At 39.9% G+C, this 22,186-nt stretch overlaps 1 protein-coding gene and 1 long non-coding RNA gene across 7 annotated transcripts in view; one reads left to right on the top strand and one right to left on the bottom strand.

Moving 5' to 3' along the window:
* Nucleotides 1-22,186, bottom strand: part of MAP3K20 (mitogen-activated protein kinase kinase kinase 20) — a 188,198-nt gene that overhangs the window by 39,362 nt on the left and 126,650 nt on the right. For 3 of the 4 annotated variants that reach the window (XM_040475410.1, XM_040475411.1, XM_040475409.1), the window contains exons 10-11: nt 17,581-17,687; nt 8,884-9,019 (exon numbers count right to left, since the gene is read on the bottom strand). In XM_040475410.1, the coding sequence (XP_040331344.1) occupies nt 8,884-9,019; nt 17,581-17,687 (243 nt within the window). Of the gene's footprint in view, nt 1-4,378; nt 5,067-8,883; nt 9,020-17,580; nt 17,688-22,186 lie in introns of those variants that run through there. The other variant, XM_040475412.1, reaches the window with a different exon arrangement.
* On the top strand, nt 3,712-21,407 carry LOC121030711 (uncharacterized). Of its 3 annotated transcripts, none has more exons than XR_005790370.1 (4): nt 3,712-4,296; nt 7,637-7,786; nt 10,900-10,982; nt 21,272-21,407. It is a non-coding gene; the product is annotated as an uncharacterized LOC121030711 (long non-coding RNA). The 3 variants fall into 3 exon arrangements; XR_005790373.1 differs by lacking the exon at nt 21,272-21,407 and adding an exon at nt 13,987-14,083; XR_005790371.1 differs by lacking the exon at nt 3,712-4,296 and adding an exon at nt 5,056-5,165.

Below are 22,186 nucleotides of genomic sequence, written 5' to 3'. Positions count from 1 at the left end.
AATAGTTATGTACATCATAGTTCTAGGAGAAGTCATTCTGGATCTCTCCCAAATCTTACGTCTGATTCCTTGATTTTAATGGGAATCAATTTTGAATTAACTCAGCTGGTGTTAAAATCTAACAGATTTGCTGCATGTTAAACATCACTGGCTAAAAACTGGCCCTCAACATTTCCAGAGGATCCAAAACAAGTGTCCTATGTGCCTTCAACTCTTCCCATTGGTTATTAATGTAAAATATTAAAATGTGATTTTACTTACACACACACACACACACGCACGCACACAGCCCTTTTAAATTAACCTGGCTGCTTTGAAGAACTATAGCTCCCTCAGTGATGTTTTCCTTTTTTACTTATTTTGGAATTGGTGTAACAGAGTGACACTAACCCCCACCCCAGGTAAATTTTGCTGTTTTATAAAGTTTCCACCAGCATTCTTAAGGGGAAAGAAACCATTTCCACAAGGGAGGATTTAAGATAAATGCCACAAACCTATAAACTATAGATTGTACAGTAGTTGTAATTTTAGAAATGCATCTTTTGACTAGAGCAATTCTGAGGGAGAAAAATTTGATACAGAACTGTAAAACTGCCAGGTTTAGCAAGTTTCTAAAAGGGGAAAGGGACAATGCTATTGGTAAATGGAATTCTTTATTGGGTGGGACTGTCCCTGGCATGCAGGATTACCATTTTTGGCACTGGGCATTAAATACACCCCAGTCACTGTGACAACCAAAAATATTCTCCCGCCCCCCCCCCCCCCCCCCCGCCAAACATCATTAGGTGCCCAAGACGAGAATGGCTGGTAGAGAGTCATCAAATTCTAGATCGTCAACTTTATGAATATAGAAAAAGAGATGAAAAAGAGTAATTATATTTTCAGTTGTAGGACTCTGAAAATTATGACAATTTAGAGTTTCAATTATTATTGTGAATCTTTAAATTTCTTAGTATTTCTTTATAAGTATACACTTTTGTAAGTCAAGTAATTGGAAATAAATCCAACATCAACAATTTGCCATTTGAAAAACTGATTTGAAAAGTGAATTAGAAGCTGTACAATTAACATCATTATAAAATGTGCATAATAAACAGTTCCTTTGAAAAGTAATAAGAGTCTAAAGTCTTCTAAATAATCTTCACAGAGTGAGACCACTTTAAAATTTTGTTTATAGGATTTAGACTTTAGGGATGTTCAAAACCCTAGAAAGGGACTTATCTGAAACATAAAGTAATGCTGTATGATAATTACCTATAATAAAATACAATTCCAGGTGGAGAACAATTTCAAGCTTATCACTGAAGTTTTCAATTCTGCTGTACCCTAAATCCCTGAATACTGGTGAGGAAGATGACAGCAGTGGAGAGATCAGGGAGAGATTCCCTAATTAACGGTAACCCCTAGGTCTGAGTAGAGTCCTATTACCTTTCTCTTCTAGCCCTATTTGGCTGCTTCTATTAATGCACCGAAACTTTGTGTAATTACGATAGATTTATATGTAAATTGAGAAAAAAATGTCAGTTTCATTCTGTTTATATGTTCTAAATTTGTTGATGAGGATTCTTGAATGAGAGGCAGGGTTTACATTCTTACATAAAGTGCGCAGATCTCAAAATTAGCCCACAGACATTCCCTGATCAGTGAGGCCTTGTCCGACCACACTTGAAAACCCACAACATTCCTCCGTGTGTCATCTTCTTCCCCTGCTCCGTTTTTCAGCATGCACTTAACAAGTGTTTACGTACTATAGAACCCACTTGTTTTGTTTACTGTCAGGATCTCTGCTCACTAGCAGGTGTGCTCCATGAGCACCAGGGTCTCCCTCTAGCTGGTCCCTGGAACAGTCCCTGGCACAGAGAAGGGGCTCAATGAATACCTGTGGAATGACTTTATCTTTCTCTAGAAAGATGTGCAAGAGGCTTTTAAACTACTTCCTACTTGGGGCACGTGGGTGGCTCAGTCGGTTGAGTGTCCGACTTCAGCTCAGGTCATGATCTCACAGCTTGTGAGTTCGAGTCCCACGACGGGCTCTGTGCTGACAGCTCGGAGCCTGGAGCCTGCTTCGGATTCTGTGTCTCCCTCTCTCTCTCTCTCCCGCAACCTACTCGCATTCTGTCTCTCTCTCTCTCAAAAATAAACAAACATTAAAAAAAAATTTTAACTACTTGCTCCTTGATTCTCTCCTCCAGGTTGCTGGACTACAGTGCCCCCAGGGCATGCTGGGAAGTCAAGAGTTGAAAACCACCCCTCTGCTTGGCTCCCAGATGTTCAGCTTGAGGGGCTCAGCTTGAGTCAAGGAGTGCTCCTCTTACGTCTGCGCACGGACAGGACACCTGTTGAGGTTTGTGCCTATTTGCCGGCAGCACTGTGTAGTGTGCATCTGTGAATGGCTGCATAGACAGAAGGTGTACTGGATTGGGTATGGAGGGAACCCATCTCCCAGGGGAAAGACTTACCTATTCATTCTGTTTTTACTTAGTCTATGGGTGGTAGCAGGGCCTGCAAACCCCTCAGGTATGTAGTCTTCAAAGAACACCAGGTTAAATTTGTTTATATAGTTTACGTTCTAAGAATGCTTTCTTCATCTTTCCCAAAAGCTGTTTACTTAAACTTTCATCGCCTACTACTCAATAAGTATTACTTGAAATTGACAGTTTAGTTTTCCAGGTTACTGTAACCACTTATTTTTCACTGGCATAATGAAGACTTGCTAAACTTAACTGACCACTTCCCATGGGCCTGGTTCTGTGTTAAGTGCTTTACATGTATTATTTCATTTAATCCCTTCAGCAATCCTTTGAAGTGGGTACTGTTACCATTCCCATGGCAAAAATGAGCAGACAGATACGCAGGTTAAATAATTTCTAACAGATTACACGGCAGTTTTGAATCATAATTTGACTACAGATCCTTCTCTTTATCACCATGGCATATAGACTGTTCTGCATTTCACACCCCAGGACATTTTAATAGTTATTTTTCTCCAAATAAAGCTGGCACAGTGTACTGATCATTTTGTGGTATTTTTCAGCTGTTAATAGGGATTAGAAGCCTGTCATGCTTCAAATTTCCAGAGACTTTTCCTGATTGAGTATACTTGGAAATAGTATTAGATAATATCTATGATGATATCCTTTCTTAAATTCCCCATAAAAAGAACTACCAAAAGTGTTTTAGTTTAATAGTCAAATGAATGGCCCTTCTTTCCAAAATAGGCTGAAAAAAGTTTTTATTCTTTTGCCTTTCTTGTATATATAGGACTACAAATGTTTTGTAGTTTGTTTTGTTTTTTTCAAACAGTGTTTTATAGCTTTGACAAATGTGATAACATTCTGAGAACCTCTCTCTGGAGAACTAGGTTTTCAGACGGCACCTACATTCACTTCCATTTATCACCAGTGTGGCTCAATCCAGGTCAAAAAAAAAACAAACCCAAAACACTGGGAGGCTGGATCTGAATTAAAAAGGACCCTTCAGGGGCGCCTGGGTGGCGCAGTCGGTTAAGCCTCCGACTTCAGCCAGGTCACGATCTCGCGGTCCGTGAGTTCGAGCCCCGTGTCGGGCTCTGAGCTGATGGCTCAGAGCCTGGAGCCTGTTTCCGATTCTGTGTCTCCCTCTCTCTCTGCCCCTCCCCCGTTCATGCTCTGTCTCTCTCTGTCCCAAAAATAAATAAACACTGAAAAAAAAAAAAAGGACCCTTCATCCTCCACGTCTGTCTCAGTAGATATAATTTACCTTCGCTCTTCCCTTTATATATTTAGTTCCCTCTTTAAAACATCTCTGCCTATATTTAGAACCCAGAATGATCATGCCCCTGTGGAAAAAGAACATGCGTATATCCTTACTGGCAGCGCAGAGCAGGTCTGTATTAGCACTTGAGCTGCCCTGCCTGTAAGTTTCCCTTTAAGACCATACCCTTCTTTTATAAACTACGCCTCAGATGATCGTGTGTTGTTCAGAAGCTTCCAGGGCTAGCACTGGCATGAAAGCCTGCAACATCTGCTGTTGGTTTCAAATTAGAGTATTTCTTCTTCCAGTATACTATTAAGAACATCTCTCAGGTTTTACTGTGAGTAGTTGTGCTATTAAGTATTGAAAATTCTTGGCATTTAGGTATTTCTGAAGTATTTGTGATCGCCGCCTTTCATCTCAATTTTTTTATTGTTGGATTTTGTAGTCACTCTCAATTATTTCTGACAGCACAGCATATTGCCAGAAGAAAAAGAAATGTAGTGTGTTACAAGAAAATCAGTGTCTAAGAAGAATTAGGAGTTAAGAGTGCTTTTTCAAAATGTAAGTTTTCTTAAGCAATTAAATAAATGAAATCAAATCAAAGTATAAAGTATTTGCTTGAAAAAAAAAAGCCAGAATATAATTAGTTGTGAAAAATACTATATTGTATAATAGAGTCACAAATTTCTATAATCAGGCACCACATTTGCTGACTCATTAAATATACCTTTCTGGCTTAACCCTCCCCCACACCCCCATTTTTCTGTAAGCAGGAAAAAAAAAAAGTAAAATCATTAAAGAAATGACTGTCATAGAAATGTGATTGGCTTAAAAATTCCATGCTTACTTTTCTACCTCCTTATTGGTTTTCGTACAGACTGAGTAGCAAGTTTCTTTTGGTTTGCCGAACATTTTCAATTTTCTTACTTTGCTGTCTGCTTTCATTCACTATTATTATCCATGTCATTATCCTCCTCATCACCGTCATCATCATCATCATCATCATCGTCACCTTCTGACAAGTCAAAATCACTGAACCCCAGGGCCATGTTGACCTTCTTCCCCCTCCTCTTAGATGTGGTTTTGGAAGAATTCTGCTTGGCTTGCATGTTTATCTGCATCCCAGAATGCAGCACAGCTCCTGCTTTGTTCATTGAGAAGATATCCCCAAAGCCCATCAGCATCATGGCCTGCAGACTTTGGTTCATGCCATGGCCCTCCCCGTTACTTGTTGCTGTGATCTGACATGACATCTCTGCACTGTTTGACTCCTCTGTCTTAGATTCAAAGTAAGACTCCTCAGACATTCTTGCAGCAAGAGGCAAGAGAAGCTATCGTGAGGGAAGAAAGGACAGAAGCAAAAAGAGAAATTAGGACCAATTTAAATAAAGGAAACAGATACCACAAAATTAGTGGGTGCTGCACAGAAGGTAAATGATTAGTGAAATAAACGAATGTAGGGAATCCTGTAAAAACGTATTTAATGGCAGGTTTGGCTCCAGCATATTTGCCATAATTTATACATGACAGAGTAAACCACAACCAAAAGTTTGCAGAGCGCCACAGCAGGCCAGATTTCAAATGGGAAGGAAGTTGCAAGTTTTAAGCCCTCATTTCGCTTAAAACAGTTTTTAGGATCTCTCTTAATTTTTTCCAATTTCACTTGCACACAGAACGTTAAATATTAAATTAAAAAGAAATTAAGTAGAGATTAAATCTCAAGTAAAAAATGAAGGAAACTTGTACCAAAGGATCAAGTTCAGAGGAAGCATAAAGACAGTTCAGTAGTCAATACCCTTCTACAGAAATCTGGGCCATTAATCTCCTTTCTATCTAGATTACCATCTCTCTCTAAATTAAAAAGGAGTCTAGGATTCAGTAGTTTCTGCTTATTATTTATTACAACCAGATAGAAACCTAGTTACTTGACTTATGAAATAATTAATTCACTTAGTGAACAGATTCTAGGTCTGTCTCTAATACTTAAGGACATAAATACATATGAAAATCTGGGGGAGAGAAAATTAGTACTAATTTAGACTGTTACCTTTTGCTCTATTCTCTAAGTGCCCTTCTTGTAGTAGAACTCTTTTTTCTAGGAATTCCCCCTCTCACAGTGGTAGACCTCTATTTTCTACCTTACATCATGATTTTGAACAACTAACCTATTCCCATAAATTCTGGTCTTACTCATTTCAGGAGTCTGTCAGGATCTGAAAAGTGTTACTGCCTCTTCTTTTGAGAGATAAGCAAATTAAGGCTTATATTTTTGGTGGTGTTCAAATATGGGTAAATTTATGATAAATAGTGCACAGATTTACATCCTGGGTATAAATATGGTTTTTAGGGCCAGTTTCCTAATTTTTAAACTGAAGTTGAAGTTGAGGTTCTTTTTTTTTTTTTTAAGTTTTATTTTTTTAAGTAATCTCTACACCCTACACGGGGCTCAAACTCACGACCCTGAGATCAAGAGTCAGATGCTCTACTGACTGAACCAACCAGGCGCCCCCTGGAGTTGGGCTTTTAAAAAATATCTTACTCTATTAGGAAAAGATTTCCAGAGTTGTTACATCAATAAGAACTTCACATGCTTCAGCTAAAAAATACAATTATAAAGAAGGAAAAAATTGTGTTAGATCCTTTAACACTGGAAACAGGATATTATTTTCCATGCAGCCAAACTTTGCAGCTTCTCAAATTTGTTTTCAATTGTTAGATTCTCTTTAGAGAGCTTTGTCCTTGCCTTCTCAACAGATGTCTCTCAAATAAGCTTTGATGTTTAAGAGAAATCAAATTTTTACATCAAGCTGCAACAATAATTAAAAAACAAACACTGTCTGTGTTTCTGTATGGGAGAATTCCTCTTCCCTAATATCTTCAACTAATGTTTTAATTTCAGGAAAGTAAATGGTGTCCCTCCCTGAAATAAATCCAATAATACTATTTTTTATGAAGTTACATAAATGTTAAACTTTTATAATTAAGATGAGGCTACAGACAGAAAACCTAAACCTCCAGCCACTTCCTTTTTAAAAGGTTTATTTCATCTTTCTCTCAGAAACCTCATTTAAAGTCAACTAGAAACTGATGTGAGGATAAAAGAAAATACCCACTTAGAAAATACCTGAGCACAAACTTTCTTTCCTTCAGAAATATGAGCTCTAAGCAGAAGAGACATTAAAAGCAAGTACTGTAAGAAAGAAAACTTAGCCCTCATAGGTTAAAAAAAAAAAAAAAAAAAGGAAGAAACTCTGAGATCATGCTTCATGCTGTCCATTGTTAGACGGTAGCCTTCAGAGCGGTTCCTTTACAGAAAGTTTTCTGGAGTTAAAACGCAAGCATACAACCTACCGAGCACTCCTACTGTTTCATTATTTATTACACAACCATGTTACTAATAGCAATAATGTGTGCAAGGCAGCCCATGATTTCTTAGCAAAACTAATGCCGATAAACCAAAGAAAGCTTCTAAAGCATACTGTAATAGGTAGTTTAAAGTTTTTTCTTACAATGCTACATTTAGAAAGAGTCAAGCCATGCAGTGCTTTATAGCTTAAGATTTCAATGTACTTTAAAAAAAAAAAAACCGCCTCTCAGCCTTCAGAAGACAGCCATGTGTCTGCCTCTCCTCAGCTCTGGGAGAAGCCGTGTTCCCAGCAGACCCTTAGGGTGATGCTTTCTGAGTCCGCCTGTTGACGCCAATTCAACCAGACTCGACTTCCCTCTTGAGAGCCAAATGAACTTACGAAATGTAGTACCTTTTTAATGTCCCATGGCAGTCTTATGTATAGCAATTCAGTTCTTGCTTTGGAAGTCCGTGGATGGCCAGAGTCATTTTGGAAAAAGTTAAATCTGATAATAAATACTTAACTTCATTGTATTTCCCTTCTTTGGATATCAGGTTGCTTTTCCACGTAAACCGGAAAAGGAGGCAAACTATGTCATTCTTTAGACATTGGGAGATACTCTGCAACTGGGCACTGGCTGCTTAATGGTGATTAAGGCTTTTAAAAATAGGAAAGCTTTTTGAAGATCACAAAGTGAAGAGCATGTAAGTATTTTTTGGGTAAAATTACCGCAGCAACTATCAAAAATGAATTTAAAATACATAATTTTACTTTTAATCTTACCATTACTTGGTTTTCAAAGTGGACAAATATTGGGGCACCTGGGTGGCTCAGTCGGTTAAGCGTCCGACTTCAGCTCAGGTCATGATCTCACGGTCCATGAGTTCGAGCCCTGCGTCAGGCTCTGTGATGTTAGTTCAGAGCCTGGAGCTTGCTTCAGATTCTGTCTCCCTCTCTCTCTGTCCCACCCCACTCACTCTCTGTCTCTATCAAAAAACGAATAAACGGTAGAAAAAAATATATAAAGTGGACAAATTTTACCCATTAAAAAAACCAAAAAAGCCAATGATCTACTAAATTCCTGAAATGATAAACCATTCAAAATAGGGAAGAATCCTGAAATTTGGTTAGACTTTAATATATCATGTCAATATATAAGTATAAGCTAAATACAGAAATCGTGAAATCCTTATGAAGAATTTTTATCTTCCTCTAAATAAAAAGCTTGGGAAAAAAACAAGGTAGTTCTTAAGTAGTAAATATTAGAGGCTTGTCACAAGGGACATCTTTTTCCAATCTTTTGCTGCAGTGATTGTAACACTAAATGGAGCAAGGAATATTAATGCTGGTCGTTGATATGTCACCAAGTTTGTTCTCTTTTAGAAGGAAAACTTGCTTAAGTTCTGCCACATGGAGACTCTTGGACAGCAAGCTGCCTCGGCGTTCCGCTTATTAATTCCTGATGGGCTCTATGGAGTTAATCAGCCGTTAGGCACGTGTTCTGGGGATCTAACAGATGGTGCGAAAATACACTGCATTTTATTTTTGTAATTCTAATATACAAACACGCTGACAGAATAACAGTACTTAGAGAAAGGGCCAGAAATAGGCTAAGCTTTTCTTTTAAATTTCTGGCATTTTGTTAATTGAAATGAGATCCGAGCGCTACTTGAGTGTAAACGCAGGCCCTTCACCGTGCAGGCATACGGCAGGAAGTGAGGGAGGTGGCCGTGGGGGAGGGGAGGGCCGCCATGCTGCCTCTTCTAAGCTGGGGGCCGAGTCACCCATGGGGAGCACTCACCGGGGTGTTGGACTGCTCCGTCAGCTTTTGCTCCCACATCCTCAGACGTCTTTCCCGCTCTTTCAGCTCTTGCTCTTTACAGCTGAGGTCCCGTTCTAGTTTCTTCAGCCTCTCAAGAGTTGCCTCAATTTCGCACCTGCACAGGGATGACTGGTTTAAGTCTCAGCTTTGCTCAAGAGTTATTAAATGCTTAGTGGCCCATCAGAATGTGTAATGAAAGTGAAAGGCTGGGGTGCCTGGGTGGCACAGTCGTTAAGACTCTGACTCTTGATTTTGGCTCAGGTCAAGATCTCATGGTGGTGAGATCCAGCCTCACGTAGGGCTCTCCACTGACGGTGCAGAGTCTGCTTGGGGTTCTCTCCCCCAACCCCGCTTACCCTGCCCCTCCCCTGCTCACACTCTCTCTCAAAAATAAACTTAAAAAAGGCTAAAATGAAAGGCTGAATAAAAGACTGTGATTTTTGCCAGTTTTATTGAGATATCATTGACATATATCACTGTGTAAGTTTACAGTGTACTGCATAATAGTTTGACTTACACATACTGTGAAATGATGCCCACTATAAATTTAGTTAGCATCCATCATCTCATATAGAGCAAGCAAAAAAAGAAAAAAAAATTTTCTTGTGATGAGAACTCTCCAGATGTACTCTCTAAACAACTTTCATACATATGATACATTAGACTGTAGTCATCATGTTGCACATTATAGTCCTTGGACTTACTTACCTTGTAACTAGAAGTTTATATCTTTTTTATTTTGAGAGAGAGTGTGCATAAGCAAGTGGGGGGAGGGGCAGAGAGGGAGAGAGAGAATCCCAAGAACTGAGGAACTTGTAAGGTATGACCTGAGCAGAAACCAAGAGTCGGACCTTTAACGGACGGAGGCACCCAGTATAAGTTTATACCTTTTGGTCACCTTCCTCCTATTTGTCCCCACCACCAACTCTGGTAACCATAAATCTGATCCTTTATTTCTGTGAGTCTGGCAAAACTTGTGCTTCTAAACCAAACAGGAAACTATCAGAGAATAAGAAATCTGTCACATCCTTAAAAATCTATAGGTAGTTTCTAGTCTGGAAAAATCAGCTCAAAATACTTCCTAACAAAGTACTGAAGACCCACGAGAGTAGAGCCTAAGCTATGGAGCTGGTGTCCTGGTTTAGCTGTTTAATGAATGCTGACATTAAACTAGCCCTTTATAGTTTAGAAAGCACTATTACACAATGTCTCATCTTATTCTCATAACAGCCCCAAGAAACCGGTACTAATCCCATATATAGAGATGGGGAAAATGATGTTCAGGTTGGGTGATCAACATCCTGTCCCTAGTGAATTCAGGTTAGCCTAATTCCCTGACTGGGTAACTCAATCAATTGATTAATCTGACCTAGTTTTCTCAGTTGTAGGGGGTGATGATTATCTTATACCAGGGTTCCCCAGACTGCCTGATCCTAATAACTACCTGGGCAGCTTTTTAAAAAACAAATAAATACACAACAAAATACAGATTCCTAGGACCCTTCCTTAGAGCTTATGATTCAGTAGGGCTGGGTAGGGACTAGGAATTTCCATTATTTAATAAAAGACCCGGGGCTCCTGGGTGGCTCAGTCGGTTAAGCGTCCAACTTCGGCTCAGGTCATGATCTCACGGTTCGCGGGTTCTAGCCCCGCGTTGGGCTCTGTGCTGACAGCTCAGAGCCTGGACCCTGCTTTGGATTCTGTGTCTCCCTCTCTCTCTGCTCCTCCCCCACTCACGTTCTGTCTCTCTCTCTCTCAAAACTAAATAAACATTAAAAAATTTTTTTAAAAACCCAGGTAATTTTTATAATCCGACAAGTGTGGATCAGATGAACTCTAGGATTCTTTTGAAGTCTAATAATTTTTTTAAAGTTCCCTCTTTAGTCTCTATAGGCCAATCAACCTCACTACTTAGAATATGTTCAGTTATAGAAACCTTTGTAGAAAATGAACTGTTGATGACATGGCTCAGTACAAGCCATTTTCTTCCTTCAGGCCTGTCACTGTGCTCTGAGAGCTGGAAGTTCCTTCCCTTGAGTTTCTGAAAGGCCTGGAGACAGCTGACTGGTTATTAGCTGGTAAGTGCTGCCACAGCATGGAGTCTGGTTGGGATTCTCTCTCTCTCTCTCTCTCTCTCTCTCTCTCTCTCTCTCTCAAAATAAACAAACATAAAAAAAAAAAGTCCTAGGTATTATTTGGCAACATCTAAGACAGGGAACAGCTACTGAGGTGGGTCTGGATTTGGGTACAACACTGGACTTCTCTGGTTATCTGAAAAGAACCTCAGAGCCAGGGAGTTAGCAAGTTAGTGTAAAAGCACCTGCCGTCGACACTCCATTCCTCTTATTGGTGTCATTTGAAAATTATAGAACATAAGAACAGTCACACTACCTGAAGAAAGGCACCAAAATCAGCAATCTTTCAGAATTATCACTATCATCAAGTCCACATTTTATCCCTGATGTTTCTGACAAAAAGATTATGCCCATTCATAAATAAGTGTGTGTTTATTTTTCAAATGGAGATTTGAGGGAAAAAAATCAATGTGGGAAACCTTAGGTTAAACTTTTATAACAAAGAAAGTGAAAGTGAGCCATCTTGGGGAACTGAAGGGGTCAGAGGGTGAGGAGAGGAGGCAGCAGAGAGGGGGGCACTCAGTGGCAGGTGGTGGGGGGAGCTGGGCTGCTGTCTGTGCAGTGCCTCCAGCAGGCCACGCCACACCCCTGCCCGAGAGAATGATCGCACGGATACTCTGGTCAGGGGTAAGCGGCCAGCACGTTCAGTTTCACTTGTAATTTAGGCAAGGGTTCATCTCAAGTTTCAGCTCTGGGAGCCAACTGTGAGTTTGAGCCCTTCTGGAAAACAGACCAATGGTTAAGTAAGCTGGAAGCTGTGACACAGAAAAACAAACACTGAGTAAAATCTGCTTCCTCAACCCGGCTCCTCAGGCTCAGCACTTCCCAACACTACTCCCTGCCCCAGGCGCCCCGCTTCTGCAGGGAGTGTGGGAAGTTATGTACCATGAGGGACGCAATGACCCCGCTCCCCGTGTTGTTAATGGATTCTTTTGCATTGAGTGCATCTATTGATGTATGTATATAACCTTCTTATTCTATAAACATAGGTGTTTTTAAAAGTTTAAGTGTTCTAGTTGATGAAAATGATGGTTTTTCTCTTAACCCAAATCCAATTAAAGTTGACTTCCACTAGTATCAATTTTTCACATGCCAAAAATAGTGAAATGTAATTATCTTTTCAAGGTCAATTTGTAAAAATAGCTATATTATATATACGATGGTAAGTAAATAATATGAATACTAGTGTTATATATTAAAGGATTTGTGCTAATATCCAGATTGCAAAGATTAAATTTCCCTATCTGTTTTTTGGTTTTATTGTTTTTAATGTGTTTATGTATTTTTGAGAGACAGAGTGCTAACAGGGCCGGAGCAGAGAGGGAGGAGAGAGACAGAGAATCCTAAGCAGGCTCCACACTGTTAGCACAGAGCCCCATTGGGGCTCAAACCCATGAACTGTGAGATCATGACCTGAGCTGAAATTCTCAGATGCCTAACCCACTGAGCCACCCAGGTGACCTTGTTTTTTGTTTTTATTTAATGTTTATTTTTGAGAGAGCGAGCGAGCGAGGAAGGGGCAGAGAGAGAGGGAGACACAGAATCCAAAGCAGGCTCCAGGCTCAGAGCTATCAGCACAGAGCCCGACGTGGGGCTCGAATTCACAAACCTTGAGATCATGACCTGAGCTGAAGTCAGACGCTTAACCAACCCAGATGCCCATTTCTTGTTTTTAACAAGGTGTGCCACGGTGGGGGTATTCTAATCACAAGGGAGGAATACAATCAGCAAAGTATTCCGCCAAGAGACACAGATCTGAACATGCCTCACAGCACCACATAGCTCACTCAGTGCCGATTACAAGGCAGTTATGTGTGGCAATGAAAATTGCAAACATGAGCAACAGGGTGACACATTTCCTGTTCTTAATGATCATGGCTGTTATTGCTAATAAATCAATAGTAGGAGAAACAAGCTGAAGATACGAACAAGGAAATATCTGACTGTAGATTTCTTTCCTATCATCGTTTATTTATTTTTTTGGGGGGGGACAGAGAGAGACAGAGCATGAACGGGGGAGGGGCAGAGAGAGACACAGAATCGGAAACAGGCTCCAGGCTCCGAGCCATCAGCCCAGAGCCTGACGCGGGGCTCGAACTCACGGACCGCGAGATCGTGACCTGGCTGAAGTCGGACGCTTAACCGACTGCGCCACCCAGGCGCCCCTCTTTCCTATCATCTATTAGATCAAAAGAAAGAACATAGTTCACTTAAAAAATTTTTTTTAATGTTTAGAGAGACAGAGAGGGAGACACAGAATCTGAAGCAGGCTCCAGGCTCTGAGTTGTCCGCACAGAGCCCGACGTGTGGCTCAAACCCACGAATTGCGAGATCATGACCTGCGCCAGAGTCATATGCTTAACCGACTGAGCCACCCAGGCACCCTGGAAAGAACATAGTTTATATGGTTTTAAATAACCTAGCTTTAAAAAGAATTTTAAGGGGCAACTGGATAGCTCATTCGGTTTAGTGTTCAGCTCCTGATTTCGGCTCAGGTCATGATCTCACGGTTGTGAGATAGAGCCCCGCATCAGTCTCCATGCTGGGTGTACAGCCTGCCTAAGATTCTCTCTCTCTCTCTCTGCCCCTCCCCTAGTCTCTCTCTCTCTCACAAAACTAAATATAAAATTTAGAATTGTAATAAAAATCATTTAATTTTCTAAAACAGAATGTTTCATCTGGTCTATGTGTAAGGAAGGTCTACCACAAAACAAGCATTTCCCAGAAACACAAGATGTCCTACACATGCTTTCAACAGCAGTCATGTGGTTTCAGACACAAGACAAAAGTCAGGAGAAAGAGGACAGTCTGAATGTGTTGCCCTTTGAAATATCCAGATGATGTGACAAAGCATTTGATTCTTTTTGGTATGTGGGACAGAGTGGGATGTTTTTGCCTTGATCATAACCTAGAACAATCACGCTCTCGTATTTCTCTTTGCTCAAAGGAATCAGGTGAACTCTGCATGGTCATGACCGGATGGTATGGCGCCGGCCACGGTCCGGGAGCAGCAGAGCGCGCACCACAGCAGGCCTGTGGGACCAAACCACGTGGGTTCTGGTACTGGCTCTTAGTGTAATCTTGGGCAGGTGACCTAACATGTCCATCCATCTCATTTTGCTCTGTGACAGAAGTCAGGATTGCCGTATGGATTAAAAAAAGATAATCCAGATAAAGTACGAGCATCTGGTGAGAATATAATAAATGGCAGTTGTGTGTGTTGTTACCCTAATATTATTCCCTCTGGTTTTAACCAATTGCCACGTTCAGATAAAACAGCCCTGCTACTTCTTAGACTGGTTTAGGGTTCAGGTAAAGAAACATATTCTCTCACCAGCTCTCAGGATCAACTGGTTTCTCAAAGGAGCCAGGGAGGAAGCCAGCTAAACAACTGCTTGCTTTTTACTAAAACACATTAATGTATTACCAATGTTATTTCCCTCATCTTTTCATCTTCAGACATTTAAAAAAAATTATTATTCAACCATCCAGGTTTGTAGAAAATAAAGCTATCCAAATACAAAACACTCTTCCCAAATTTAATTATCCACTGGTGTCACTGACCTTTTGATACTTTTAGGTACACATACCATCTAAACGTAAATATTTATAGTACAAAAAATGCAATCATTCTAATCATACTGGACCCTAACCTCTATTTGTAAGTCATTTATCAGATCTGTATTATCATAAATGGCTCCATCTATTCTGGAGATAGCATCAGTTGCTAAAACCATAAAAATCACAAAAAACCAAAAATCTATTGCACCTTATGCCCTTTCTAATTTACAATTCTAAATGACGCTGTGATAAGCGCGTATCTGTACATTCTTGTATAGCCTTTCATTTCCTCAGGAATGGAGTGGTAGTGGTGGAGTGGAGGCAGCCGATCTATACTGCCAGACTGTCCTCCAAAAAGGTAGTAGTTTCACCAGCAATGTACTAGAAAGTTTATTATGCTGGATATTTTCATGATGTAGATTTTTGCCAATCTGGCAATGAATTATGTTCCCTTATAGTTGCTTGATTGTACGTGAGGTTAAATATTTTCATATGTTTATTGGCCATTTGACTTCTCCTTTTGTGAAATGCCTTTCATGTCCTTTAGAATGATATAATTAAAATGTTATTTTAAAGGCAGTAACTCTGTCTACCACCGTAGTCTTCCAAGTGTGATCTGGGGGCCCTTGGGAGCTTTTCAAAGGATCGAAGAGATTAAAGTGGTTTTCAGAACAACATTAAGACATGACGTGCCTTTTCTCATTCTCTCACAAGTGCACAGACCCTTCCAGAGGCTTCATGATATGTGCCAGTGCCGCAGGCTGAGTGCAGAGACAGGATTTATTGTTACTTAAATGAATCAAGAGCTACATACTTAAATTTTTTCTCAGTTCTAATTCTGAATGTGGTAAATACTGACAGATCTAACTCACTGCAACTGAAGCTCTTTGTAGTCCTCAATAATTTTTCAGAGTGTAATGGAGTCCTGAGACCAAAAACTTCCGGAACTGCCAAGCTACTATCTAGGGGGAAAGAAGTTACGGCAGTGTGGCATTTGTCCTGGAAGTTTATGGTGGGCACTGCTTTTGCCAAAAGGAGGTTTTTACATTTTTCTATAGAAAATTTACCAACTGTCCCCCTATTTTCTGATGTTGTTGGCATAGTTTTAGTATCATATCTCAAGGCTATTATAATACACTAATTTTAAAATCCCATTAGTCTTTTGGATAACAGATCAAACAGCATCTCCCAGGAAATCCTTTTATTATTTCGTCAGACTAGATTTCATGTGCATACTCTCAGATGTCCAGTAATTCTGTGTCATAATTCTTATCAAAGTAGTAATAAGTTGCTTGTGCATCTATAGTCAGTAGTTCAGCGCTAGACCCCCTACTCCATATGCACTAGGGCTGTTCTGCTCATCACCATGGCACAACACAAGAGTGCCTTGCCTCGGCAGAGGTTCTGGAGTATGTGAATGAATGAATGTAAGAAACACACCTGTCAATAAATCAGCTTACGTATTTATATTCTCTTGTATGATATAATGTCTTTTACTGTTGCTGCCACCATGGTGTTTCCCTCCCCAAATATTTATCAAGCAACTGCTGTGCAAGGCCCATTCTAGATGCTGTAGGTATAGTAATGAACAAAAGAGATTATCTGATCCTTTTACATTGCAGCCAGAGAGGTACAGATAAAACAGCAAACTACAGAATTACTTATTAATTCCAATAGCAGTAGAGGTTCTAAAGGAGATGTTCTCAGGGCACATAAAGTAGAACCTCATCTGATCTAGGGTCAGAAACACTTCCTTAAATACACGTTATTTCAGTTGCTATCTAAATGATGACTAGGAGCCAAGCTGGATGTGGGTGTCAAGGGTGGTATGCTGCCGAAAGGGACGAGTTTTATATAGAAGAAGCTGCATTTGCAAGGACTCTAAACAAGGAAGAAGTATGCATCTACTGAGGGACTAAAAGCCAGAAATTAAGAGGCAGAACTATGCTCTTACGGTAAGGCTGCTGAGGTCAGAGTGCAAAGGGTCTCCTGAGTCTTGTGCAGCGTTGACCTTTATACTAGAGTAATCCCTTACACGGATTTGAAACAAGAGTGACCTGATTAATTTGTGCTGGTCTCTTACTGTAGGAAACAAGTATTAACTTACATGTTTTGTTAATTATTTAAGTCCAGAACGAAACCCCCTCATACCTACATTCGAGCAGAGAGTATGACTTTTGTTTCCCTAAATAAAAACTGATATAACTCACTGGCCTCAGATAGAGATTTCAAAAGAATAAAAACCAATAAGGTTACTGTAAAACAATCATACAGAAAGCCCAAGAAAACGTCTAAGAACAGGAGTGAACAACTCGAGGTTTCCAAGGTGCATGCAGTATTCATTGGGCATCAGCAGGTGGCGTAAGGCGTCACGTTACCGCCAAGGCTATCAGGAGCAGAGATAAGTTACTTAAATCTCTGCTGAGTCAGGGAGGAATAATGTCAGCTCCCAAACATGCTATTTATATAACTGCAGCACGTGACCTGGCTCAACTGTCTCATCCTGGGCTTGCTCCTTCCACTCACACATTACAATTCTCTCATTATTAAGTTTGCTTTCCACTTGACAAAATTTAGTAGGATTCATAACATCAATAGTTTTCTTTCAAAAGTGTTTTTATAGTCTCCCTACCTCCTCCATCAACACATCCAGTACTCTGCAAACTTCTAGGCAAATAATATTTTTATTTCTCACTGGACAGATGCCAAGACTTCCTAATACAGAGTGTATGGTACAGAGAAATGTCTGGTAACTGTCTTCGTTCTCAGGAGATATGATTGTAATAGTCTTTCCAAATACTTAGACGTATGCAATGGAGGACTTACTAGATCTCCAAAAAATTTTAACATAAAAAACAAAACTCTAGAGTGTCATCAAGTTCACTGGTTTTCTTCTTCAGTGGAGCTGGACCCGATCTTTTAAAGCCAGAGGCCGATCTTTTAAAGTCAGAGGCCATGACTTGGTGCAAGGCTTACCTACCTCCACTCTGCCTTGTTGTGCAGGAATGAGTTACACTGGTCAGGAAGGCTAGTATCATTTGACATGGACTCCAGAATTGAAATGATTTGCTTGAAAGATGGCCGTTTCTGAAAAAGAGAAAATAATAAACTTGTTGGGACTTAAGAAAGTAGGTCTTTTTTTTTTTTTTTTCCAACGTTTATTTATTTTTGGGACAGAGACAGAGCATGAACGGGGGAGGGGCAGAGAGAGAGGGAGACACAGAATGGGAAACAGGCTCCAGGCTCTGAGCCATCAGCCCAGAGCCCGACGCGGGGCTCGAACTCCCGGACCGCGAGATCGTGACCTGGCTGAAGTCGGACGCTTAACCGACTGCGCCACCCAGGCGCCCCAAGAAAGTAGGTCTTTAAGAGAAAATCCACAAGCAAAAAAATAAGCTTGACATACCATAACAAAATAAAATAGCATGCCATGTCCTGACTTAGTTATTACAACTGTCTGACTACTCAGGTTTAAGGGAACCATATTCCTTATTTTCAATAAATTATAAGAATAGTCTCGTCATTTTTCTATCATGTGGCCTAAGGCTGGAATAATTACAGTTTTTCTCTAGGTACGGAAGTACGAATTCTCTTTTGGGTAGGATTAAGGAGTCCTAAAAGGGAAAAGTTAAATCCTTTAAAAATCTTTGTGATACAGCAAGTTTAGTAAAAGGTAATGGTGGAGTCTGGGTGACAGGTCTACCAGTGTTTGCCATAAAATTCAATCAACTTTTCTGTATGTTTGAACATTCTTACAATGTTGGGGGAGAAGCTACTTCCTCTGTTAGAACTACTAAAATTTCCTCAACCACTTGCTGATAGAAAAAGCCCCCCATTTTAAAGTCATTATGACTTCACTGTCTGCAGTGTTGACTCCACATCATAACTAGTTTGGGAAGCGGGAAGCTCTAACGCACAGTTTACTAGGAATTGAAAAAGTGGTGGTTCGGCACATTTCTTTAGCGGTAACCACACTTGTCTGTTGCCTTAGACTCTAGCCAAGGCTGAGACAAAAGGTTAAAACAAAAATGGAGAAAGATAACAAAAGGATGATGCACATTCTGTCTTCATCATGCCTCATAATTATACCATTTCTGAGCAAATTACAGTTGCAGCAATTAAAACATGCATTTTAATTTAGGAGCACAAAAACAAGAAGGAACAACGTTGAGGTGGCTTGCTCTTAGGACTTGAGTGCTTCCTACCTTAAGAAAGACAATTTTTCTACTTCTCAGGAATATAAAACTGGGCTATTCATTCTGAATTCTGCCTTCATTGTATTCTTTTAAGGGCGTGTGTGCCTGTATGTGTGTGTGTAAGAAGAGGGCCTAAGTAGCTAAGTGTCGCTGATACACAGTAAGCCTTGTAATAAGCAAAGAAGAAAATGCCTTAAGTAGGAAATTTGAAAAATACGGTCTTAACTTTATTCCTATTTTAATATCTCCTACCACGTGTCAGGCTGTAAAAGGAAAAATGTTTTAATTGTTTGCACAGGAACTAATTGTATAATACAGGATTTTCATTTTGCATGGAAAAGCAGTGAGAGGCTAAGAATATTTTTCCCTACATTTAATCATTCTTGAAATAAAGTAAAACTCTTTTGTAAGTAGGTGACAAGTACCCCTAGAAAAACCTTAATTTTATAGGTAGAATACACAATTAGATGGAAATTATCAAAGTGAACGTTTGAAAAACAACAACAATATAGAATTTTGTGGTGATGATGGTTTATAGATATTCTGATTGCAGAATACAGTATTTGGCCCAGGCCTACATTCCCTTTAGTATTCACGTAGGTTTTGCTTACGTTAAAAAAAATTACACCTAGGGCCGTTTATTAAGCATTTATATACATTATTTATTATCTCCATTTTGTAGATAAGGAAAATCTCAGAAAAATATGGATTGCCCAGTGTCACACGGGAAGCAAGTTACTAAATCAGGGGCAAGGCTCTTAAACCTTTCAATATGTTTTATCACACGAGAGTAAGATATTCCTATCAAACTCCGGGCTTTATTCTTTTCTTATTTAGAAATGCCAGTTTAGAACTGGAAACTACCCACCTTTACTTCTTTTTTTCTTTGATAAACTACTTTGAGCACCTGGTGTAAGCCATTGGCATGACTTGACATTTACCTAATAGCTTTCTCTTGTATTCTCTTTCGCCTCCTCATTGCAAAAGAACATTTTTCTACAGGTGAGCTGAATATTTTTTTTATCTATGTCTTTAAAGCATAAAGGCTGGGAAAAAAAGGAAAGGTTTGTAACCAGTCATGGCTCTATATATGTGCACAGGAGTGGCATCAACTTCTGGCTGAATTGCTACAGACTTCTAGCCAGAGAGCTAAAATGTGCCTTGGTCTGGCTACTTGAGTTAACACGTTGGGCACCCATTTACTAAATGTGTGCAAAGGTGCCAAAGGTAGCACTGTGCCCTCAAAGAGACAGCAGTCCACTTAGAAAAGAGATTTTAAAAAATACAACAGCAAAAGGTAAGGCCTTAGCCCAGATTGTGGTTTAGGAACAGGAGTACCAAGTATGGGCTGCAGTAAACAGAATAGTCAGGGAGGGCTTGATGTTGAAGTAATCAAAGGAAGAAAGAAAACAGGAGGGCACGCCCAGGGAAGGGATGTGTGGAAGGTATGGCTGGAGATCAACCATGAGAGCTGGAAGCATGGGCCGCAGCTGGATGTACAATGAAATACAGAAGGAATGTATTAGTTGTATCAGAATAAAATGCCTTGAATGTAGGAAATAAAATCAGTCTTAAACTTTATACTCCACCTGGCTAGAATACAAGACTCCTCTCGTGCTAAAGAAGGGTAAGCTGGCTACATGTTAAAGACATGCCAACTTGATGGCTTCACCGGGCCTGATGTCCTTCCTGTGTTAGGTGTTTACACTACCATTTCATTAATGCACCAAAATGTATATTCTTAGAATTTTAATTACTGAAGTACGGAGCTTCCGATTAAGAAATTCAAAACCTGCTTTGCATACTGAGATATAATTGCAGTTATAGAGATTTAGTTGTGTTAATCGAATTCAATGCAAATAATTTCAGGTAAAATTTTTATTTAAGTATCAGAGAGAAAAATACCACCAAAATGACTATACATGCCACAATGGACGTGTAACTGGTAGAGTATGGAAAAGGTGGTATGATAGCATTAAAAAAATATATATGTTCTAGAGCAAACTTGCAAATAGCTGCTTACATTTTCTACTGGATTAGCTGCAAAGTGCAGGCATTTCTCTTAGTGCTTCAAAACCCCATATTCTGCAAACAGAGGCGGGGCAGACCATTCCAAACCTATACAGCTTTGTCACAGAATACTAATAAAAACAATCATAGTAAATAAAAATAGTAACAGAATTTTTTAAATGTTAAATTCTTTTTTTTAATTAATTTTTTTTGTTTTACATTTTTTAATTTATTTTTGAGAGACAGAGCACAAGGGAGGGGCAGAGAGAGAAGGAGACAGAATCCGAAGCAGGCTCCAGGCTCTGAGCTGTCAGCACAGAGCCTGACACGGGGCTCGAACTCACGAACCGTGAGATCATGACCTGAGCTGAAGTTGGACGCTCAACCAACTGAGCCACTCAGGCGCCCCTAAATTCATTAATAAAAAACATTACGAAGTCAATAAAAGATTCTCCTTTTAAAGAGGGTGAAGATAGTTTGATGAACAGGAGTGAAAGCGAAAATTGAGGTTGCTGGTTACCAGGGCCAAGGGGACATGTACAAGTCAGGGAAGACCCAGCCACAAACTCCTCCAAGACAAAGCGCAGCCATCCAGCCACGAGGGAGCACGTGGGCGGAGGCGCCTCACAGATCTCTGTCCCTTGCTGCTCTGCAAACTGTACTTGGTGTTGAGCTGTTCTCACTTGATGGTGTGGGTCGACGTGCTAGGTAACAGGTATGACTCAGCATGAATTCTGTGTTACACGAACATGTTTCTCAGACTTACCGGTGGTTTATGCATTATTCCCACTAGAGAAACACATGCTATAGAACAGACTGTGTTACCATCATGCATTCTTCCTGGGCCAGATTGGAACGGAGTTTAAGGAAGAAATTCCATTCTTAAGTCTTAGATCTGTTTAAAAGTCAGTTCGCAATAGATTTCAGTGACAGAGTGGGCAAATTCGAACTATAAGATTAGTTCCTCTCTTGAGTCTTTCTCTTCTGTGACGTTGTTTTACTTTCTAACTTTTTAATATGAAAAATTACAAACATATACAAACGCAGAACAACATAACAAGCCTCCATATACCTATCACGTGGCTTCAAAAATTATCTATGGCCAATCTTGTTTAATCTACACCACCATCTATTTCCTTTCACTTTATTTTGAAGCAACTCCAAGACTCGCCTATCATTTTATCTATAAATATTTCCGTATGTATGTGAGAGTCTTTTAAAATGATCTTTGCAGGGAAAGGAAATGGGCCTTCATGCTCAAATGTGATAACCACATGAAAGTCTACATTCTGGAATGTCTCCAACTCTATTGTGATAGCTTAAAAAACATCACTAATCTAGTTTCTCTAGAAGTGCTACTTTTGCCTGGTCTTTGGTTCA

This window comes from Herpailurus yagouaroundi, unplaced genomic scaffold (assembly GCF_014898765.1).
Source record: "Herpailurus yagouaroundi ecotype Mexico unplaced genomic scaffold, PumYag 140, whole genome shotgun sequence".
NCBI lineage: Eukaryota > Metazoa > Chordata > Mammalia > Carnivora > Felidae > Herpailurus > Herpailurus yagouaroundi.
This window is presented reverse-complemented; position numbering and strand designations above follow the sequence as displayed.